This window comes from Aulonocara stuartgranti (assembly GCF_965226115.1).
Source record: "Aulonocara stuartgranti genome assembly, chromosome: 20".
Classification (NCBI taxonomy): Eukaryota; Metazoa; Chordata; class Actinopteri; order Cichliformes; family Cichlidae; genus Aulonocara; species Aulonocara stuartgranti.
In genome coordinates, this window is record NC_138956.1 from 38,129,598 (window position 1) to 38,153,755 (window position 24,158).

At 43.5% G+C, this 24,158-nt stretch overlaps 2 protein-coding genes across 6 annotated transcripts; one reads left to right on the plus strand and one right to left on the minus strand.

The window, feature by feature from the left end:
- Window positions 1–246: 246 nt before the first annotated feature.
- LOC309697868 (uncharacterized protein) lies at window positions 247–12,826 on the plus strand. 4 transcript variants are annotated; one of them, XR_014273937.1, is made up of 3 exons: window positions 247–504; window positions 10,996–11,227; window positions 12,730–12,826. XR_014273937.1 is itself a non-coding variant. In XM_082520085.1 (2 exons), exons 1-2 carry the CDS (start codon window positions 265–267, stop codon window positions 11,101–11,103), a joined length of 348 nt encoding a protein of 115 aa, XP_082376211.1. In that variant the 5' UTR covers window positions 247–264; the 3' UTR covers window positions 11,104–12,826. The 4 variants fall into 4 exon arrangements, 1 of the variants encoding a protein (XP_082376211.1); XR_014273938.1 differs by lacking the exon at window positions 247–504 and adding an exon at window positions 2,367–2,968; XR_014273939.1 differs by lacking the exon at window positions 247–504 and adding an exon at window positions 3,465–3,930.
- A 6,774-nt stretch (window positions 12,827–19,600) lies between these two features.
- On the minus strand, window positions 19,601–23,991 carry LOC309697861 (ras-related protein Rab-7L1-like). Of its 2 annotated transcripts, XM_082520073.1 has the most exons (6): window positions 23,912–23,966; window positions 23,657–23,839; window positions 22,167–22,238; window positions 21,513–21,694; window positions 21,259–21,380; window positions 19,601–19,863 (listed from the first exon to the last, which is right to left on the minus strand). In XM_082520073.1, exons 2-6 carry the CDS (start codon window positions 23,772–23,774, stop codon window positions 19,734–19,736), a joined length of 624 nt encoding a protein of 207 aa, XP_082376199.1. In that variant the 5' UTR covers window positions 23,775–23,839; window positions 23,912–23,966; the 3' UTR covers window positions 19,601–19,733. The 2 variants fall into 2 exon arrangements, with proteins under 2 accessions (XP_082376199.1, XP_082376198.1); XM_082520072.1 differs by having other exon boundaries at window positions 23,657–23,991.
- Between the last annotated feature and the right edge of the window lie 167 nt (window positions 23,992–24,158).

Consider the following 24,158-nt stretch of genomic DNA (forward strand, 5'->3'; position numbering starts at 1 on the left):
ATACATACACATACATATATACACATATATACATACATATATATATGCATACACACACATACATATATATATATACATATATATATATATATATATATATATATATATATATATATATATATATATATATATATATATATATATATAGGGTGCAAGATGCTAGCAGGCAAGGCATACATGGAACGCCATAACCAAGTGGCCGGCATAGTGTACAGGAACATCTGTGCCGAGTATAACCTAGAAGTCCCGAGGTCAAAATGGGAGATGCCCCCAAGGGTGGTGGAGAATGACCGAGCTAAGATCCTGTGGGACTTCCAGATACAGACGGACAAGATGGTGGTGGCTAACCAACCGGACATAGTGGTGGTAGACAAACAGAAGAAGACGGCCGTAGTGATCGATGTAGCGGTTCCCAATGACAGCAATATCAGGAAGAAGGAACACGAGAAGCTGGAGAAATACCAAGGGCTCAGAGAAGAGCTCGAGAGGATGTGGAGGGTGAAGGTAACGGTGGTCCCCGTGGTAATCGGAGCACTAGGTGCGGTGACTCCCAAGCTAGGCGAGTGGCTCCAGCAGATCCCGGGAACAACATCGGAGATCTCTGTCCAGAAGAGCGCAGGACCCTCAAGCTCCCAGGCCTCTGGTAGAGGACCCGAACTTGAAGGATAAACCGCCCGCAGGGGCGTGCTGGGTGTTAATTATATATATATATATATATATATATATATATATATATATATATATATATATATATATATATATATATATATATATCTGCTGGAGCCACTCGCCTAGCTTGGGAGTCACCGCACCTAGTGCTCCGATTCAATTCATTAACTACCATATATATATATATATATATATATATATATATATATATATATATATATATATATATATATATATATATATATATGTACATATATATATATATATATATATATAAAATCACTGACTTTCAGCTTGTTGTGTTTGTGGATATATGACTGACTTTAATTATTAAACATTCGCACATAAATAAGTGACGTCATATTCAGTACTTTTGACAGTTCACTCTTCGGCCGCTCCATCTTATTAGGGAACTTCCACATACATAAATGTCAATTTCAAAACTCAACCCCATCATTTAATTTGTCTTTGATTGAAATTGAATATTACTTAAACTCTATTAAATTAACTTCCAATAAAAAAGGTTTATCATTGATTGAAATTCATTCAGAAATGTTTAATGAATGAGCTGTCACAATTTTCAAGTACAAAGTTGTTATGAAGTCTGTCACATCCCCCCCCCCCCCCTTTTTTTTCTTTTCTATCCTTTATTTATTTATCCTTCTTATTTCATTGTGCTGTATATTGTTACTCTTATTTGCCTTGTATGTCTACTGTACAAACTGAACTGGAATGACTGACTGTTTGCTTTATAATTTCAATAAAGTTTTGAAAAAACAAAAAAACCCTCTTCGGCCGCTCCCTTCTGCCGTATTTTGCGGCAAAATTATCCGCACCCACCGCCGCGCTATGAATTGTGGGATATATGGGACCACGAAGCGTGCACCGGACCATGATTGATATTTGGGGAAATCGACGGCGCATTTGGAGTACACTTCAAATTGGGACAGCCGTCGTCGCGTGGCGGTGACGTAACCGCACTCAAAATGCATACTTCAAGCGTGCAGACCCTGAATTGGGACACAGCCACTGTGCGATTTTTTCAGTCGCGTTAATCAGCTCCTCCTCAAACTGTACGATGACTCGCAGGGGTTAGACCAGGGGTCGGCAACCTGCGGTTCTTTAGTCCTTATGCTGCGGTTCCGGGTGGTTTGGGAAAATAAATTAGAAGTATTTAGCTGAAGTGTCTTTTATTTGTGTTTAGTTCTTTTTTAACTTGTAGTTCTAAATTGGAAGATTATTGTGATTTTGAAATATAAAAATAAAATTATATCTTATTATTTTTTCATCGCTCAAAATAAGCGTCACGCTTGCGGTAGCCGGTGTTGTGCCAAAAACTGATTTCCAATGTTTCTGTGTGTTTTTTATGTGTAATATCTTTACGTATGTTCGTAAATAGACTTCGGTGAACAGGGTTTACAAAGAGGTTATATATAGAATTAAAAAATTATCCGTTTTTCAAGTATCTTTACAACTCTGTGTTGTTGTACTTACATTATAACCAATCCGGTCCTTTATCCCCACTTCAAATATTTTTACTGAACTATTGTAATATTTGCTGCCATTTCTTCTGTCCTCTTGGCCAACTTACTCTTACAAAAGACATTTTTAATGTTAATGAGATTTTTTAACTGCATAAATAAAGGTTATATAAAAGTCACTGCCAAAAACTGATTGCGACTACCTTGTTACACAAATGTTGTTTGTGGCTCAAGATGACTTTATGTCATCCGTGAGGGATGCATTTGACATATGTTTCACATATTATAGCCCAACAAGTTACTTATAGCAGTTTAAATACGAGCAATCAGTTTTTGGCAAATACCGGAAATCAGTTTTTGGCAGACAATCACTTTTTGGCACAACACCGGTATACCCGCAGAAACGCCGCGCATTTATCGAGACTTTCAACCCCAGGTAGGCCAGTTATGGATCTTCGGATCCACATTATGTCGGCAGCTGTTCTCCACCGTGAACTATGTTAAAAACAAACACCGCTCACGCCTCACAGATGACAGCTTACAGTCCTGCATAAAGATGAAAGCCCCGACCTGCAGACGCTGTGCGCAGAGGTTCGGGACCATAAGTCTTATTGTAAACATATCACAGCAGACCCGACGATGTTTCCATGAACGCGCTTTTCAGCATCTCTTTGATGACCACTTTTCACACACGGTTGCTGTAAGCACACAGCCGGCTGTAGCTTTGCAGCTCACAGCCCGACAACACAACAGCAGAGAGAGCACAGACTTTAAGGCCGCAAGGCGTGATTGCGCTCCACCTCCTTCAACCTGGACAGGTAGGCAGCCCTTCACAGGAATAAGCCACTGGTTAGGTTAACTGGCATGTTTTGAGCCAAATGAGTTGATATCCCTGGTGTAATTTGAAAACGTACACCTGTTTGCAGGTAAGGCTAACGAGAGAGCACAGCAGGATTCAGATATTCAGAATAAAAGCTCGACAGCTGAGGGAGTTTTTGAGTCTTGTGTTTTCTCAGTCCTCTCAGAGGCCGCCTGAAGAACTTTGCTCAGCCAGCACTTTGGAACCTGCAGGGGCCCTCGCACTCGCAGAGCTTCGTACGAACTGGAAAACCAACCTCACTGGGCTGGTCAGGAGTTCTTCCTTCCTGCTGTTTCCTGTGCTGCGTGTAGGAGATCGTCTGATATTTCAGCATCTTTACCTTAAAATGCAAAGCTTCCTGAGAAGACCTCCAGTCTCCTGGTGCTGTATAAATAAAACTGGGCCAATGTCTGTGGGATGGGCGCCCTCACTGAGAAGCAGCAAAGCGGGGACTCCAGTATGTTCAGATCTGAGGCCAGGTCGTGACGACAGACCGGAGGAAAAGCGTGCTGAAAATAAGACGAGGAACAGACGCTGCTTTGGGAGTTCCTGTGGCCTGAAGCCAGGCCCTGATCGTGACTCAGGCTCGCCATTCCTCCCTCTCTGGGATGTAACTATGACAAGAGCGAGGGGGCTCAGCGAGCCCGCCCACACGGGCCGATGTGAACCTCCCACGCTGCTGCCTCCGAGCATCACAGCGAGCCAGGCCGCACGTCATCGTCTGATCTGTTGGGGGGGGAAACAAAGCTCCAAATAGAGGTGGAAATCAGCGAGTGCTCGCCATCTTTGATAAAAGCATGATGAAAGCAAAATCAGCATCTATTAACTGACTGAGACTTTCCATGTCCTCAGCTCGTCTCTCAGAGGCACTCAAAGATTCCCTGTGGCATCCGTGTCGCATGGAAATGACAGAGGGCAGACGTGAGTTTACTGACCCCAAAAAAGCCCAGGACTACATTCTGTCTTTACCTTGAGTTATTTACAGTCAGGGCTTGGATTTAAACACTACCCTTTTTTTTTCTCTTTCTTTTCGCCCTAGCGTTAATTAACACGCTATACTTTGCACCTCTTAACTGTTTAGTTTCAATATTATAGGGCTTCACAGCTTTATTTGATTTATTCAGTTGTGCTACTTTTGAGAATACAACACAATCTGCTTGGTAGAGAAGCTCACTAAGACTGTTAAATTCCTCTTTTAGTAATTCAGTTGTCATGAAGCCCTTTTCAGTTTGTCAGGGGACAGTGCTAACCAACCTGCATAGAGGTCTGTTCAGTTAGCTAAGTCCCAGAATGACTGTTTTCCTCATATTACGACGACTTAATATGCTGCTGCTGCTGGCGACGGGTCCTGTTTATGACTGTTCGACTGGTTAGAGTCACGGACCATCAAGTTTATGTTTTGCTTTCTGGGGCTCAGGCCCGGCCCTAACCAATCTGGCGCCCTAGGCAAGATTTTAGGTGGCGCCCCCCTACATCGGCAGTGTAGTGTATGTACTCACAAGAAACCGAATAGCTTTGTCTTTGACCTTCTTTTTTTTTTACTTAAAGAAAGCAAATTCACAATCAGAATAATTAACAAGATAAAAAAAGATATGAATAAATAAATGAATACAAAAAATAAAAAATGAATATATGAAATACAATAAATTTTACATACATAAACACAATAAAACGTGTCAACAAGTTGGATAAAATAAATTAAAAATACAATATAAATAAGGCAACAGGAAGACCGCTTGATGCTGCTGCATCATGGCTGGGTTGTGCTGCTGAAGTGGAGGCAGCAGCGGTAGATGTGGTAGATGGCCCAGGGGTGGGATTTAGAAACTTCAACAGTGCATCTGAAGAGAGGAGTATGTGACACCACTGAGTATTAAAGTCTAATAATAAAAACATGATTCCAGGAATAAAATGAAATGATATAATATAAATGAAAAACCAAAGAGATATATATATGATGTTAACTGATATGCAAATTAGATTAGATTCAATTTATTGTCATCATTACAGTGAAATGCTGAATAGCAGAATGCAAAGTAACAGTATAATATCATATGAGAATGTTATGTTATGATTATCTTTGACCGAATCACAGCAGTGCTCATATTAAAAAACAGCATTCCCTCTCATGTGATATTGCTTAATTAACATTAATGATGTGCACTTTAACAACTAGGCTTACAACTATAATATATACAGGGGTGGAAAAGTGACTATTACCTGCAGGGTAAACGTTAGCTAACCAGAAGGCAATAACAATGTAAACAAAAAACACCTGCTTAAAAGATGAATACAAATGAGGAATGGTGGGAAAGGTGGGAGTACTGTAATTACCTAACGTTACATTATTATTTTCCATAACAATTTAGCCCCCTCCACAATATTAACTGACGTTAAAACAGTTAACTAGCTATTTATTGATTAGCAATTAGCGAATCATGTAACATTAGCTTAATGCTAAAAATTTAGGTTACTATCACATTCAGACAAATAATTTCATGTAGGCTAACGTTACCTACCTCTGTCTTTTTCTCGTTTCTCCTCCTCTTCTTTTCTCTTTTTTCTTCCCTGGGCACCTGACAGTTTTGGCCGTTTTGACATCTTGTGTTGATTTTTTGATGTGGTGACGTCCAAAAGGAACCATGATACGGGAAGGGAGGGGGCGCACCGTGCGGGGAGGGGGGGGGGGGCGTAATGTTGTAACAAATAATGTTTCTATTAAATAAACTTTACTTTGCATTTTAATTAACGTGGGATTATTTTTTGTATTTAGAATTAATAGTACCAACTTTTTTTTTTTTTTCAACATTTATGGCACTGGCGTGGCGCCCCCTGATGGACGGCGCCCTTAGCATTTGCCTATACGGCCTATGCCACGGGCCGGCCCTGCTGGGGCTCATAGCCCACCTGAGGGTGACTAGTGTTCTCGGTTGCCCCAGACGTATCTGTTTAAATGTTTATCAGTTGTTATTTTTATTTACTTCCAAACCCCCCCATTTTTCTTACAGCCAGCCTTCCAAATATTGTCCACTCGGTACTGAACTCCTGGTTCTAATAATAAGTTACCCCACTGCTATGCGTCTGATACGTATTGCATGATGGCGAATAAGCAACAAAGGGCCCTTACTTTGATGACCTGGAATGTAAAGGGCCTTAACCATCCAATCAAAAAAAAGAAGATCATGACATTTATCAAATCAAAAAAAGTTGACGTTGTCTTTCTTCAAGAGACTCACTTGTCTCCCCAAGAGTCAGATAAACTTTGCCGTGATTGGGTGGGTCAGGTATTCTTTTCGTGTGGCAGCAGTCAGAGTAGGGGTGTCACAATTTTAATTCATAAGCAGTTACAGTTTAAATGCTCCCGGATGGTTAAGGATGAAGATGGGCGGACATTGATACTCTTGGCTGAGATTCAAGGCCATAGGATGAATTTAAGCAATGTCTATGCACCAAACATCGACGACCCCACCTTCTTTGGAAACTTGGAATGCAAAATTAGTGATATGGGCGACTACCCAATCCTGATAGCAGGGGACTTCAATTTGGTCATGGATGATATACTGGATCGAAGCACTCCCTCACAGCGACACTCTAGATCAGCTTCGGTCGCTATAAAAATGTGTAGGACCTTGGGTTTGGTGGACGTATGGAGAGTATTCAACCCATCCACCAGAGATTACACCTTTTATTCTGCCCCCCACAACACTCTGTCAAGAATAGATTATTTTCTTGTGTCAAATTCTATCATGCCCTCAGCAATGTCCTGCTCTATTGGTAGTATACGCGTTTCTGACCACGCCTCGGTGCTCCTGCATCTGAGCTCATTTGGTACCCCCCCAAGTCTCCCAGATGGAGGCTAAACTCAACCCTTTTACATGATCCCAACTTTTTCCACTCCTTAAGAGAGCAGATCAATTCTTATATAGAAATTAACCTCTCTACAGCTCCCAGTGCGGGTGTAGCATGGGAAGCTTTGAAAGCCTTTATTAGAGGGTTCATCATCCAGCATGCCTCATATAAGAAAAGAACTGCTCTGTCCAAGCAGATAGACCTGGAGAGGAAGATTGCCATAGCTGAAGCCGCTTTTAAGGCAGACATGAGCTCGGCAAATCTGACCCACCTAACTAGACTTAAATATGAGTTTAACTCAATTTTGACTCAGAAAATGGAGTTTTCTCTATTTCGGGCAGAAATGCTTCGAAGATGGAGATAAACCTGGCAAACTGCTTGCAAGATATATTAAACAAAAAGAAGCTCAGACTATCATAGCAGCAATTAGAGCACAGGATGGCACTATGGTGTCAAAACCCTCTGAAGTGAATGAAGCCTTCAGAGATTTCTATATGCAACTCTACTCCTCAGAAATACAAGCAGACTCTCAAGAAATTAACAGTTTTCTCTCCCCCCTCAACCTCCCAACTCTCTCTAGGACACAGGTGGACTCCCTGGACGCCCCAATTTCAAAGGAAGAGATCTTAAGGGTAATCAAAGATCTCCCAATTGACAAGGCCCCTGGGTTGGATGGGTTTACAGCAGAGTTTTACAGGAACTTTGCAGAGGAGCTTTCCCCTTTACTCCTGCAAATGTTTGAGGAGGCCCTGGATAAGGGCAGCCTGCCACCAACACTGTCAGAGGCACTTATTTCCCTTGTCTTAAAGAAAAACAAAGACCCGCTTGACTGTAAGAGTTACAGGCCAATAAGCTTGATCAATTGCGATTGCAAAATTTTAGCCAAGTTACTAGCAACCAGATTAGATAAGGTCATGACTTACTTAATACACCCCGACCAAGTTGGTTTTATTCGGACTCGCTGCTCTGCCGATAATATTAGACGCCTAATTGATATTATGTGGGCAACCCAGAATAAATCCCCTACGGGGGACTTTTCTCCAGCTATAGCCCTCTCCCTGGATGCAGAGAAAGCATTCGACAGGGTAGAGTGGCGTTTTCTATTTTGTGTAATGGAAGCATTTGGCTTTGGCCCAAAATTCATAAGGTGGGTCAAACTTCTCTACAACAATCCAAGAGCATCAATACTAACGAACCGTATTATATCACAGTCCTTCGACCGCCACAGAGGTAGAAGACAGGACTGCCCACTGAGTCCTCTGCTTTTTGCTTTAGCTTTAGAGCCTCTGGCAGCGACAATACGTAGAGACCCTGATTTTCCAGGTATCCAGGTCCACAATAATAATCACAAGTTGATGCTCTATGCTGATGACGGCCTGGTCCTAATATCACAGCCTGAACGATCTCTACCTGCTCTCTTAAGAATTATTAACCGGTTCTCTAATATATCAGGATATAGAGTAAATTGGTCAAAGTCTGAAGCGCTCCCTCTGACAGCCTTCTGCCCCAAAACCCTGTTCCAGCCAGGGGATTTCAGCTGGCCTCAGACTGGTATTAAATACTTGGGCATTACATTCCTCCGTTTGTTATACAACATAGTTCAGGCTAATTTTGAACCTCTATTGGACAAGTTCAGAACCGACATAATTAGATGGTCCCCTTTGTTTCTCACCCTTTGGGGTAAAGTTAACATCATCAAAATGAATTGTGCTCCAAAATTTAATTACCTACTACAAACACTCCCGCTAAAAATCCCATCAAAATATTTCCATCAATTTGACAGATTATGCAACCAATTCATATGGAACAACAGACGCCCTAGAATAAAGCTTAAAAAGCTACAGCAGCCAGTGGAGTCGGGTGGCCTGGGGGTCCCAAATCTACTATTTTACCATTATGCTTTCAGTCTGAGACACATGGTTCACTGGCCCTCCCTCCAGAACGAGCCCCCCCATGGCTTAGTCTGGAGAGTACTTTGTGCTCACCACTCCCTCCGATGCACATTTTAACCACCAAGCTCCCACCAGATATACAAACCCACCCCATTCTTTCTTTCCTGCAGACGGTCTGGAAGAAGGTGGCCTTGCTACTAAATTTTAACTCCCACCTTCATACTGAGGCTTTCATATGGCTCAATCCCAAACTCTGCATTAATAAGTTTCCGTTTTTCTGGAGACTGTGGGTCCAGAGAGGGATACTTGTTCTCGGAGACCTGTATCAGGGGAGGATTCTCAAGTCCTTCAACGACCTTAAAGCACAGTTTCAGTTGCCATAAAGTCAGTTTTGGAGGTACTTGCAGCTCCGGCACTTATTGCTCAAAACCTTTGGTTCCTCCTCCACACCACCTCCAAATATTGAATATCTCAGCTACATCAAAAAAATCTTTGGGGGGGGGGGGGGGGGGGTCGTGAAGTCTCTAAATATTACTCAATGCTTGTTACGGGCACGAGTAAAGGACTACCTGCCCTCCGGTTAGCTTGGGAATCTGACCTTGGTGTGGCTTTTACAGATCAGGAATGGACTGCAATGTTGCAGAATAGTAAAAAGGTGTCCAGGGAACTTAGAAGGACACTAATCCAATTTAAATTACTACACCGAATTTACTGGTCGCCACACAGACTGTATAGGGCGAACCTCATTCAGTCCCCTGAATGCTGGAGATGTCAGACTGGGGTAGGCACATTGACCCATATGATTTGGAGCTGTCCTAAAACCCAAATCTTTTGGACTGAGATACATGACTTTATCAAATCAACCATACGATGGGATATTCCTTTTTCACCAAGACTATTTGTTTTGGGAGACCCATCACTCCTTAACTATGCTCCACCTAAGGCTGCATTGATGCTGGGGCGTAAACTCATTATCTCCCAGTGGAAGGCCCCTTCCACCCCACCTGTCTCTGTATGGCATATTCAACTAGGGAGACTTGCTGCACTAGAACAACTCTCATACAGGCTCCTGAATAAAGTGGAGAGTTTCCATCTGAAGTGGGATCCATATCTGTCCAGAATAAAACGAACAGACTAGACCTTAGAGTGGGACAGACATTGGAATTCTGACGAAGCACTCTCAGGGATGTCAGAGTGTGGCATGCAGTAAGACCCACATAGTCAAAGGCTGGCTGTTTTTGTTTTGTTCCTTTCGTGGTTTTTTTTTTTTTTTTTTTTTTTTTCATGCTTTTGTTTATCTCTTGCTTTGTTTGCCCCCCTCATTTTGGTTTGGTATTCTCTACTGTTCTGCTGCTATGCTGATGTTTTTTTATGTGATGTAATCTGTCTCCGCAGTGGACTGTAGTGTTCTAAAAGTACAATAAAATATTAATCACAAAAAAAAAATGTAATCTACATGATACAGTGCCCGTGCAATAAAATATACACAGGAGAAACATCGCGCCCGCTGAAAGATCGAATTAATGAACACAAAAGTTCGATCAAGAGGAGTGATCGAACCAGCCCTGTTGCAAGACGCTCCAATGATAAACATCCATATTCCCCATTATTTTTTCTAGGCATTGAAGCCATTAAACTAAACCAAAGAGGTGGTCATATTAATTTTATCCAGACAAAAAGAGAAGCATTTTGCATGCTCCACTTTAAGAGTCTGCACCCCAGAGGTATGAATGAGGACTTTTCTATCAATGAGTTTTTGTGAACTGAACCTTTTTTATTTTTTATGTTTTTATTCTAATTTTATCAGTTAAATTGTTCTCACACGGGTAATGTTTATTTAATTAATTGTATTTATTTTTTCAGCCAAAGAAGGAGTAGCATCTACATCTCATCTTAAGTCTACATTTTAGAGACATAAATTAGGACCTTTTAACAAATATGTTCCCATGTGATGATGTCCTCTTGTTTTTAATTCAACTGCTGGCCCAACCTCCTTTTATTATTAAATACTGCCCTTTGTCCCCCCCCTTTTCTTTTGTACAGTCATAGTATTATTATGTATTTTGCGCATGTGTTTTTTTGAGATAGGTGGGGGTCATGTCTCCTCCCCTTGCCCTCATCATTAATGATCTAGTCCAGTATTTACTATTAACCAATTAACCAATACCTACCTGTTATATGTCAGCTGATCTATCTATGAAGTTTTGATTGGTTAATTTGAATTTTTTTCTGTTTCCTGTAACAGGTGACAGAAGACAAGTCAAGAAAAGGACAAGCCCTCAGGGACCATTTAGGCTTGCAACTTATTGCCTTGTTTGGAAGGTGTGATAGAAAAAGGAACTTCTTTGTCTAATTTTAGGGGTTTAAGATTGACCATTTACTGTAACTGACAGAGGTGGGACCAAGTCATTGTTTTGCAAGTCTCAAGTAAGTCTCAAGTAATGTCAGGCAAGTCAGAGTCGAGTCTCAAGTCACTGGTGTAAAAGTCCGAGTAAAGTCACAAGTCTGAAACTTTGAATTTCAAGTCCTTTCGAGTCTTTAAAAAAAAAACGAAAAAATAATGTTGCAGTTATGCTAAATGTAAATATTAGACCATGTAATTTTTTAATCTGTGTTTTTCTCAACACATGACAAAATAGTGAACTTAGAAAATATACACAAATTGTGAAATTGCACCTCTTTAAAATGCAGCTCAATTAAACCTAGCTCCAAGAATAATTTTCACCGACAGTTCTGAGATAAGCTGCATGTTATTCTTGGATGCGGTTGTAGGACCGGCTTTGAAATCGCATGACAAAAATATCATACATAAATAAATGATATTTTTTTTAAAAATATCATTTAAAAAAAACAACTGCATCACCAACGTAGCCTGGACAACATTTGCTAGTTAGATGAAGTCAGCTATCTCATCTTAGCATATTTATATGCATATTTATAATCATACGGTTCTTGGAGTGAGTGCACACACTCATGAAGTTTAGTAACTTCCGGTCACTGCAACAAGCCCAGGTACAGTTTACCGACGGATGGGTGCAGGACCTTGAAATGCACCGTGTAGAACGAAAGACCATCGTACGTATCATAAGTTTACCAGTCTCACAAATCGTCGTGATAAATACACATTCCTTAACCGTTTATTAATAGGACCTTTGAGCTCAACGGTAATTAATTAGTAGTGGAAATAATTTCTGGTAGCATCACAGAAATGTAGCAGTGACAATAATACTGTATGCTGTAATCGTACTGGGCAATTAGTGATACAAAAAACCTGTTTTATCCTGTGAATAAAAGTATATGTTTTTGTCAATGTACCATAATAACAGAAGCGAAACGCAATATTGTGTCAGGACAATTCACTATTTATGCACAATAAACAAAGGAGCATAGCGCGACCATTTCTGTTCAGCGCCAGACTTGCTTGTAACCTATATCACCAATTATGTTATGAAAATGACGCATTAACTACAACAGCAGACTGACCTTCGTGTAAATGCTTGGAGCAGACTAACCTGTGAGCTGGAGTGTTCTGGGACGTTATATTTGGTCTTTGAATGGCTGCAATCCAGGCCACCCGTCGCGTCTTTGTCACTTCGGAAACATGGCTCGAACAATTTCTCTTCAACGTCGTAATCCGATAACAACCGATCTCTTTACCCGTCGGCTTCCCGTGGCTGTCATGCGACCGGCTATTGCAGTTAATAATACAACAGCTTCTTGACATTTTTGTGTTTCTTTTTATCGCTGTTTAACTGATTTTAATTGAAAGCCTGCGTGCGCTAGTACCGCTTGCCACGAGTTCCCAGAATCCTTTGCGGTTCTACCCGTGAATGACGTCACATTTTCAATCTCTATATAATATGCATGTTAAATTTTATATTTGGGGTAAAATATCAAGTCTTTTCAAGTAAACCGGTTCAAGTCCAATTCAAGTCCCAGGTCATTGGTGTAAAAGTCCAAGTCAAGTCACAAGTCTTAGAACATTTTTTCAAGTCAAGTCTAAAGTCATAAAATTAATGACTCGAGTCTGACTCGAGTCCAAGTCATGTGACTCGAGTCCACACCTCTGGTAACTGATGCATATCATGTTCATTTGTGACGCATGAAGGGGCGTAACCCTGATGAATGAAACCATTCTGAATTGAGCTGTTCGGGGAAGATCGATGCTGGTGTTGCAGTATACATCTTCCCACGCGTGTACTCAATAAACCATTGTTTGACTGAACTTTTCCGAACCCGTAACAGCCACAAACTGAAACGCGTTGGTCAATTATTAAAGTTGTTCATCTTCCCTTAAGTGTTGCTGGAGTTCTTGCATTGTGAATTCTTTCATCCTCTCCATGCACCTTGGAAGTAGCTGAAGTTGTGCCAGAAATCGTTGCTGCTAATGCATAAAGCCCCAGATGTGTGCACTGCAGCCTCTATAACCCTCTAATAAACTGTACTTCAGCTGCAGTCTGCTGCCTGTGTGGGCTTGTTTACATACACCTTGTTATGTGACGATGAGCAGGATGACACCTGTGCATTCAGTGCATTGGGCCGGGTCACTGCACAATATAGGCCATAATTATCAGCTCCAGTATTTGGGGCTCTCAGAAGCCTCCTGCAGCCCGGCCACCTGAATATGTGGGGCGAGGCGACCTGTCCATGAAGCCATGATGAATCCTCTGCGACCATGTAAAATGGGCGAAAGCATCTTTAGCAGGGCCCCCTCAGTGAGAGGAGGAGAAAAGCGCTCTCAACACTGTGTCCATTAACGGCTAAAGAGCTCCTCTGAGGAGCCTGGTACTGCCCCCCCCCCCTGCTGTGAGCTGTGGGGTGGCCATGACAGGCTGACACACAGACAGGAGCTCCATCTGTCCAACATTCGGCCTCCTCTCTGAGGGTTTCCAGCTCTGAGCTCAGAGCTCACTGGTGAATATTAACGCCTCCAGTGACGGGGAAACATTTAAAGTGTGTTTAATCAGTTACAGAAACCTCACACTGACTGCAGACCGTCACGTTGCCTCCTGATTTATGACAAACCAAAGCTGCAGCAGTTTGATTGTTTTTAGAAAGAGGACCGCAGAGAGGGTGGAACAGTAAGCTAAAGGAGCCAAAGGAGAAGATCAGAAGGAAGGATAATAATCACACGCTAATAAGAGCAGGAGGAAGACGAAAGGAGGGAAGAAAACCACACAACAAACCTTCAAAATAAAACAGGAAGTAAACCATAGACTGTGTAAACATAAATGAATCTTCTGGGTCTGAACAATGAAATTTTTTTTCTTTTTTTTTTGCCTGTCCCGTTTGGCTCTTTTGCATCAGAATTGTTGTCTAAAGGCAAAGAAAGATGCCCAACGGATTTACTTTACCAAATGGACCATCCCAGCCTTGCCGTAATGGTCCATTTGATTCACCTTTTATTGTTTATTTTATTTTCACTTACTGAATACGGGACAGACTTGACTGGGGGAAAGAAGGGGAGAAAGAAAGAGGGAAAGAGAAACAGCTGAGAAGAGGGACGGGGGAGAAGGGCAAAAGACAAAAACCAACAGAACGGGCAGAGAAAAAGAAAAAGAAAATGCATCTATCGATCACCTGGATCACCTGCTGAGAAAGAAAAAAGAAAACAAGCAGAAGAGAACAAGAGTAATAGAATAAACAACATCACAATGATATAGGGCTTTGGAGCGTGATGTCACGGGGGTGGGCGTGGAAAGGATTTTGGCCCGATCCGCCATTTTGGGGGTCTAAGTAAGGAGCCAAAGCATAGCCATGGTTCGTACTTGCTGTGTGGTCGGCTGCAATGTTTGATCTTACGACCGGCACGGGAATAAGTTTGGATTGTCTTTTTATGCTTTCCCAACCTGGAAGCAACATGAAGGAGCTCATGTATCGGATATTACCAAACGAAGGCGTCTAGCCTGGATAGCAGCCGTGAGACGAGCTGATATCAAGTTCTGTTACGTCTCCAGATATCAGCTGGTGTGCTCAAGACATTTTCATTCCGGTAAGTTCTAAATATGTTCACATCACACTTTATAGCTGAATAATATCATCGTTGGTGGTCTCGGAAGTTATAGAAATTGCGATCAAACATCAAATGGAGTGACTTTGCAGACATATGTGCTATGTAAAGATTCGCAGGAGGAGACAGGGAGGACACAAATTGGCATTAATAATTTGCCCGATTATCAATGTGTTAATTTGCATCTACTTTACAATTATGGGCATATAATATGGTAACGATATTTTAGCAGTTTACTGATAAATGTATAACATTAATTATGGTGGGGGGTGGAAAATGGCTATTTCACTCGGTGCACTCCAGCTGACTTACTTTGACGACGTACTCAGAGTTTGGCGGCTTGAAAATAGCCAAATCTTGCACCCAGCCATTTGTAAATTGGATGTGCGCCTCCAGTGACTTGTAATTACGAAACTGGTTCGCTGTGTAAGCGCTTACTCCACAAACAAGATAGGTGAAGATATCGGGGTAGGACAGTGGCGGTAAGTCGTCTGGGTCTTTACTCCACTGCCGTATGTCGTATGGGTCCAGATTTGCGATGCACTCTATTTTTTTTCAAATACCGCTGCTTCGCCTCTGGACGCAATCGGTCTCTATACCGTCCGTTTTCTTTTGAGCTGCTTTTAAACATGTTTCTTGTCGTCGTCGCCGTTCCAACAGTGAGTTTGTTTGGATCGTAGACCCCGAAAATGGCGCCGCGCTCCCACAATGCATTGCGGCGTGACGTCAACTCCAAAGCCCTATATGGGAATATGACCGTAAATACTAAATATTAAACATTATTGTGCAGCACATAAGATCAACAGAACACAGTGTGCTTTGAGGTAGGAGCCAAAAAGGGTGTAGTTTGTGGGTGTGATCACCCGTGTGTACACCTGTGAGCATGGACGCGCTTGTTTTTAAAAGGTTCCTTCATGTAATGATCTGCTAGAGGGTGTGGGGGGGCCACAGCCCCGTCCTCCAGGGCATGAAGCAGGTATGGAGGAGATCAAAACTCCAGACATCCAGAGGCCCCCAGAACACAAGAGACCAAGGAAGACCAACAGAGGGGCAGCCGCGCCACTGTCCCAGAAAGAGCTGAGGAGAGTCCCAGATGAGGGCTCACTCAGCAGCCGCGGAGCAGAAGCCAGGGGGAGTTGCAGTGACGTGCCCGTGAGCTCCGCCGGCAGCCAGCCGTGCCTGAGTGACCGAGCCCCAGGCCGAGAGGCCGGGGGCACCCCACCTCCGAAGTGGCCCGAGCGAGCCCCAGGCTCCAGGCCCCGATAAGCGGCCGCCAAGGAGTGAGCCGGTGTGTACCTGGACGCCCATCCCCGGACACAAAGAACCACCAACGCACCGATGTCTGAGGGAGTCCGCCACTGGTAGGGGAAGTGGTGGTGGGGGGAGATAGGCCTCCAAACCTTGGAGGGCCTGAGGTGTCCCCAGAGAGGTGGCGTCTGATACCCAACCTGACATATAGACACAGACATACAGGCACACACAGACACAAACATCCATTCCTACCCTCATGCTCTCATATGCACTTACTCCACACTCAACCAACGTGGAGACAGACATAAAGAGACGCTGTACACACGATCACACTCCCCAAGCGTACTCTACAAACCAGGTCTAGGTACCCTTGCCCCTGGAGGGGGAACTGCACCCAGACCCAGGTGGTGTTACCCTTTTCCCTGCGGTGGGGGGAGGCAGACCGCCCCGACTCCGCAGCAGCAGGGAGGCTCCACACTCCAGACCGCAGTCGGACGGCCAACTCCTCCTCCTAGCCCCCCCGCTCCAGCAGGTCGCAGAGAATGGGGGTGAGAGAAGACTCCAAACCTCCCTCCACCCGCTCATTGTAGTGTTGATGCATGTGTGTTCTAAGGTGCATTTAAAACCCAGGAGGGCATGGAGCTACCTGCCAGACAGCAGCAGGTAAGCGCATGGTCCCTCCTGCTAGCCCTCAATGTCTACGTGTATTTAAAATTGAGAGGTGGGCAACGATGCCAGGGGTGAGGTGTACACCCTGATGGTAATTTGGACTCCGTGTATCATGCCCACCCCCAAGATTCTATATGTATGTGTAATGAGAGTGTGAGTAATGTGAATGTCTAAGTTGTGGGATAAAATTGAGGCAGAGGCAGAGGGGGGGGGGTAGCCTCCCCTGGTGACACACCCCTACTCCAAGGCCCTGCATGTGTGGGTGGTTGTGGTGGAGCGGGAAGAGGGAGGCAGCTGGAGATGGGGTGGGAAGGAAGGGAGGGGCAAGTGACCCCTCCCCCGCTGACCCCAGTAGGCACCCCCATACTCCGCGACCCGGAGTATGGGGGTGCCGAACAATGAAATCTTAAAGCTGCAGGATGCTAATAGCTGTGGTTCCACCTTTATGGCTTCTGCGTCGCTTTCCACTGCTGTTCAGATTTAGATGCTAAAAACTACCTGAAACCCAGTTCAGGAGCTAAAAACGACCCGCACGACCAAGCAGCAGGTATATCGTCACCTTGATGTCCACCTTTGTTGTATCGCACATGCGAGACGTGTTGCTATGACAACAGCCACACACGTTAGGTAGTACCAGATTGTAATGGAAAACCAGTCGATCCAAGCATACAGGAAAAGGAGCAGATCATTGTTGGACTCTTCAGCTAAACCCAAAGACAGGTCAAAAACATGGAAAGAAAAACTTTATACTTCGATAGAATTAAACCATCTCAAAGATTCTGACTCTGGAATTAAATGGTTTTCTCACCGCTATGACGTCCTCACGCCTAACGTGAGAATTCATTTGAGTTGAAAGCCCACTCAGCCAGTGTGATAAGAGAAGACAGCCTTTAGCCTGTATTAGTCCCACAGCTGGAAGTTATAGAAGCTTCCAGGGTTTCTGTTTTCTGCATGTAAAAGATGCATGATGGATCCAACCATGTTTCAACACTTTTCAGCAGTTTCCTTTTATTTCTGGTTGTCGTCTAAACATGCCTGCGATGCAGCTTTTCAGCGGCAACAACAATAACTCTGGACCCAGTCCACTCCTTTTATGCAGGGGAGGCGTGATGAGCTGATTGAGCTCAGGTGTATCAGCTGCAGCCGCCCCACGCCCCGTCACACTGGATGTTTTCTGAGCTCTGTTTAAAAGTGAACCAAAGAGTGCTGGCGATGGAGTCAGTTAGGTCGTCCTGCAGCTGATGGGACATTTTTTGCAGTAGCTTAAAGTTGAAATACTTTAACCTGCATGAATTCAGATGTTATCAATGTTCATCGGGGAAATTTACATTGACTTTATGCATAAATTCAGATGGACTAAAACAGCGTGAGGTGGTGAGGGTCTCTTTGAAGCTGAAGTAGTTTATTGATCACGTGGCTGTGGTTTCCTGATATTACTCACTGCAATTGTTTGGGGGATTAAAGTAATTTTACCAAAGCTTAATATGACCATTTTATGAACCTGCTCCAAATCCAAGCTAAGAATTTCTCAGGTTTCTCTGGCTCTCACTGAAACAAATGACACCCTGGGAGGATAAGCCTGATTATCTTTACTTTACTTAGTTGGGTAATCATAAGATGGTATTTGACTTTTTAGCATGTTTATTAATCAGATCTAGAAAAACAGTCCGAAGGCCTTCTTTGAAAAATGTTTCTGTGCTACAACTGGATACAAATGCAGATGACATCAGGTCAGGCAAAAGGAAATACACAAAGCATGCTGGTTATCCTGGAAACCCCCAGAAAGTCCAAATAAGCTCAAAGGAATCAACCTGAGGCACTGAGAAACAGAAGGGAAACACAGGAGGAGGGAAACAGACAGAGGCAGGAAGTAAACAAACTGAAACGCAGAGGGAAGGTAACTGCCAGAGTAAAACAGGTAATGAAACAAGGAGACAACCTGAAAAATAAAAGAAGCTAAAAACTGTCAGCAAGAGTAAAAGTGTAAAAATTCAAAGCAGAATTTCTCGCAGCAGGTCGGAGCTCCTGTGCATGTCCCACTGATGCTGTGCAGCACCCACTCACACACGCCTCGCCGCCAGCACGGGGACGCCACGTGTCGGGACGACTCAGCGTGATGGGAGATGATGGACGGCTGCACCGAGCACGCTCTGCACCTCGTTCTCTCACGATACACTCACCTTCCATGTGCTCCTTCTGGTCCCCACGCCTACGCTGAACGCCACCTTTCCGTGTTCAGCCTCTGCTTCGCATTGCTTACCTGGGTGGCACACCTGCTGATTCCCAAACACGAATTTAACCTTTTCAGTTTAAAAGGTTTGAACCAGACCTTTTCTTTTGTTAGCTCGTGTGCCTCTGCTGGAGGCTGGAGGTGTGTGTCATTCATTATTTAGTATGTCATCATCATTTCACGTCTTTTCTTCGACTTCTTTTACTCTCCAGAGGTTTAGTCAAAGATCAGGTTTGGGTCCCCACCCAGGACTCTCAAACTCATGTGGATCAGGACTGACGAAGCTGAAATGAATAAAGTTAATTGACGAAGGTGTTTAATATGAATGTATGTGAGTGTTTCTGGAGCTTCAATCTCTTAGTTTCCTTCTCTGGGCACCTTGGATGTAGGTGAAGTTGTGGCAGAAGCCTCGACTGTGTTTCTGCTGTGTGAGGCTGGTTTGTTCTCATCAGGGTGCAGCGTACAAACCGCTAAACACGCTAAGGTCATGTGCTGTGTGTTTGAAAAGCTTTTCCTGTTCACCATTGTCTCCAGCACCTTTCCTGTGCTCCCCACTCGGCGTCACGTCATCGGACCTTTAACGTGTCTCACCTGTTTCTGATCACAGCAGTGAAACATATACCCGTGTTTGTCCTTAGTGTTGCTTCTCGCTTTAGGCGAGGCCCGGATCTTTATTTGAACTTGGTTTAATTTACACCTTTAACTCAAAATGAAACTATTAAAGGTGGGAGAGCCAGAATCAGCTCCGAGACAGTTCACAGTCCTACACTTCACGTGCACATGAAGAGTACTTCCTGCTGTGCTCCGAGTGATGCTCGTGGTTTCAGCAGCAGCCTCGTTCTCCTCCTGAGCTTCTGTTGAACTCTGAGTCCGGGTGAGGATAAACTCGGACTTCAGGTCTGTGAATCGGGTCCATGGTGGACTGAACCGACAGAATCTCCTGCACCAGCATCCTGAAACGCCACAGATTTCACAGCTTTAATGATGTGTTTTCCTGATTGATCAGATTGAATTTTCTGTTTAATACTCTTTTTCTCTCTTGCTTTAGATCTTAGATCTTTGTGTCAAAGGAAAGACGGCCTGGATACCTCGATAATGTTCAAAAACATCTCAGCTGTTTCCAGCCAAAACCACCAAAACCTGCGAGACGATGACCTGGTCAGAAACTCTTTGAGCTGCTCGCTCTGAGCTTCAGTAATTTCAATGATCGGAGAAAACAAGCTGTTGCAGGACGTCCCTCCAACATTCAGAGCATCATCTTTAAAGAATAAAGCCGTCGTTCCATTTAAACCAGGGAAGCAAATATGAAGTTGTTAGCTATTTAAAAGCTAGCAGACAGCTAGCAGTTACAGCTGGCTGTGTCAGTGAAAGAGGCCACGCCCCTAATAATACAAACTGGTGAGTTATAGAAACGCCCCCTCCCCCACAGGTGTTATTGAGGAGGAGGACCTCAGAGGAGCTACAGACATGGCTACGTTCACACTGCAGGCGAAAGCGCATCAAATCCGATTTTTTTGACCCTACGCGACCCATATCTGATCATGGTGTGACAAATCCGATATTTCCAAATCCGACCTGGGTCACTTTCGTATGTGGTCCTGAATCCGATACATATCTGATGTTTTAGAGAGCGACTGCTGTTTGATGGTCACGTCGCATTAAATCCGTCTTTTACGTCACTGACACAAGACAGACGCCAATTATCAGCGCCGGAGAAGACATCGTGAACGCTTCCTGTCCATCCAGTGAAACTGCTGGGAAGACAACGTTGGAGAAACGTGAACATTTTATTTGTACTGTATAATCTGCAGATTCTGACAGAAATCTGCAGCTATCCTTTGAAGCAGCAGTAAGGATCATTATTAGGTTATCTACATTATTATGTAAATAACAAAATAACTTAAAGCAAAAATTGGGAAACATGAGGTCCGAAGTCTTTATATTAAGACCATCAGTCAAACATACTGTTGCTCGGGGTCTAAACAGAGCGCGTTGTGTGTGACGTCTTCTTTTGCGCATGCGGCCGCTTTGAGCGTTCACACTAGAGCGCGTTTGCTGTCGCATTTTATTTGTAGTGTGAACGAGCAGACAAAAAAATCTGATTTGATCAAAAAATCTGAATTGAGCATCAAGACCTGCAGAGTGAACGTAGCCTGACTCTTCAGGTTGATTCCAGCTTCAGCAGGTGCTAACATAAGCTAATTTCCTTCTTGCATGTTACATTTTATTGAATAAAACTGCACATAACACAAAACTGAGATGTGGGATTCTACTGGATTGGTCCAGGTTTAACTCTAAATTCCTAAAAATGAATTCTCTGAGCTCTGCCTCTGATGTTCTCTTCCTACCTCGTGGCTTCTCCAACGTTCTTGTTGTCTTTGACTGAAGTCTCCATCCATGTAATGAAGCCGTGGGCTTTGCTGAACTTGTCGATGGTGTCTGCAGAGACAGCCCTGTGAGCGAGGTCGCACTGCAAACAGACCGAAGCAGAAAGACTGAGTTTATAGTCAGGTGACTCACTGCATGTTAGCAGCCTGTGCTCATTAGCCTGAACCTCAAAGCTTCCTGGTGGATCCTTCATTAGCTGGATGCACTCAATCACCTTGTTAGCAACTAGGATGCAGGGGATGGAGTCTCCGTTGGGCAGCATGGCCTTATTGTCCAGGTCCTCTTTCCAGTGGCGACAGCTGGAGAAACTGGAGGAACTGGTGACATCAAACATCACCACACAGCCCAGCGCCCCTTTATAGTAGATCCTGGTCATGGATATGAAACGCTCTTGGCCTGAAGAGACAAGGCAAAGGTCAGTGTGTCACCAATGCATCCATCCATCCATGACCCAGTCAATAATGCAGAGGCGTTAGATATTTTGAATTTAATTTTTATTTTATTTTGAACTATTTTTAATTGCTTTCAGTTTTCTTCCTGTCTGAAAATGTTCAGTTTAGTTTTTTTGTTTCATTATTTGTTTGAGTGTATTGTTGTTAAACAGATTGAAGATGTTCAGTTCAAACACAGCCCTTTATGTCAGGTAGACAAAGCAGTTTCTAAACAGGTGCACCAAAGCCTCCAGAAGCTTGTAGAGCACACTGACTCAAACTTCAAACGTTTGCTGTTGTTCTACCTGCACACCGTGTCATGTCTGCTGGTTTTAATCTTTTTCTCAAGTCAAGTTTTTGTTTTACGTCATTTAACCAGTCTTAGCATCAGCTGACCCACTAAGGCTAAAAAAGCTGAAGCCAAACTTTCTTTGTACCTGCGATGTCCCAGAGTTGCAGTCGGACTTTCTCTTTATCCGACCAGTGCAGCAGCTTAACGGAGAAATCCACTGCAAAAGGAAACAGTCTGTTTTAGAGACGCAGCAAGAGAGAAATGAAACGCCACTGAAGGCACATCTACACAGGAAAATATGAAAATAAACTCAAAGTTTCACTTTGCTTCTTCTGAAGTGAAACCTCTGTGAAATTATTCATTAAGCGCAAAGAAGTGAGAGCTGGTTTCGTCCAGCTGAACCTGCACTCATTCTCAGTTGCTTCCAGGTATGTATAAACATTGAAATTAACAACGTGTCTCATCCTGTAATTATTCATTCAGTATTTTGTACACCTGGGGTCTGAATCAAGTGACTAATCCCCAGTTTCTAATCGTGCAAACAGATTGAAGGCTGTGAAATAATCAGTGATCTCCTCTTCATTTGATTCAACTCGTGCAGAGAGACTGTGAACCTCATTATTTCCTGGAGCTTTGGTTTAAAAGGAGGAGCGCTCCTGATGTGATGGGTTCAAATGCAGCTGTAGAGACCGGCGGACTGAAGTCGCCAGTCAAAGCAAACCAAAGGACAAAGTCTGAAAATCAACTCCAGCTATTTGTGTAAGAAACAAAGTTTTAGATCATAAAGTTAAAAACAGCCGAGGTCCTGAGATGAAAAATACATTTTGACCTGACGGTGGTGCTAGAGGACAAGTTACAGAGCTCCTTCAACAAAGAGAGAGCAGATTTCTCCTGTTTTGGCTTCCTGTTAAATCCAGAATTCAAAATCCTGCTCCTCACATACAAGGTCTTAAATAATCAGGCCCCATCTTATCTTAATGACCTTGTAGTACCATATCACCCTATTAGAGCACTTCGCTCTCGCTCTGCAGGCCTACTTGTTGTTCCTAGAGTATTTAAAAGTAGAATGGGAGGCAGAGCCTTCAGTTTTCAGGCCCCTCTTCTGTGGAACCAGCTTCCAGTTTGGGAGACATATATAAGTTGAAATGAATTAAATTAAAAACCCACTTTGTGTGTGTATAATAAATATAAGGTCCCTTGAGGAACGGTTTAAAGGGAACTCCCACAGTAAGCAAATTTCCTTGAATAACACGACTTCTCTGAAAAATTTCTAATTCAGGAAGAGGTGAAGGGAACGAGACAATCGTGGTGGGACAGATAAACGTTAAGATCTTTTAAGTCATGATCTGGTGTAACATGAGCCCAAAGCAGGAGCTGCGCGACAGTCTGATGGTTTTTGTTTTCTCAGTCAGGACCAAAGTGGTGGATCCACTTTTATATTCCATCTGTCTTCAGATTTTACATGAACATCAGTCTGCTCCTCTACGATATAAAAACCAGTTTCAGGTTAGTGCCTGCTATTTCTAACATGACTTCTGAAGTTTTCTGATGACCATGCAAAGTCTCAGGGCACCCAAACACACCACGCAGACCCTGCCAATGTTTCAAAGACTCAAAAGAGTAAAGCAGCCCTACCTCCCACCGTCATCTTGTAGGTCTTGTTGAACTGTCCGCTGACGTAGCGATGAACAAAGGAAGACTTGCCGACGTTTCCATCACCGACAATGAGAATTTTCAGAAGGTGCTCCGTCATCGCTGTCCTCCGTCACGCAACAGCAGGTGACAGACCTCAGCACGGAGAGCTCAAAGTTCACACCTCTGCTCAGGAAACACCGTTTATGAGCCAGACACACATTTTACTCACCTCTAACTAAACAACACCACACATACATGTTCTGTGTCTTTAAATTACACCACATTCAAATCTGCCCAGCCTCAAACCCAGAGAGGGGCCAGGCTTACACCTCGAAGCTAACTGTCCAACACTCTGCTGTTTCCTGACAGGAAGTTGCTGCAGGCCATAAATATGAATCAGACACATAAACCACGCCTTTGTGGACGGCGGGCTGTTAGTGACTTCTGTTGGTTTCTGTTGGTTTCATGGCAGTCTGTGATTACCTGGCCGCAGGTAATCACA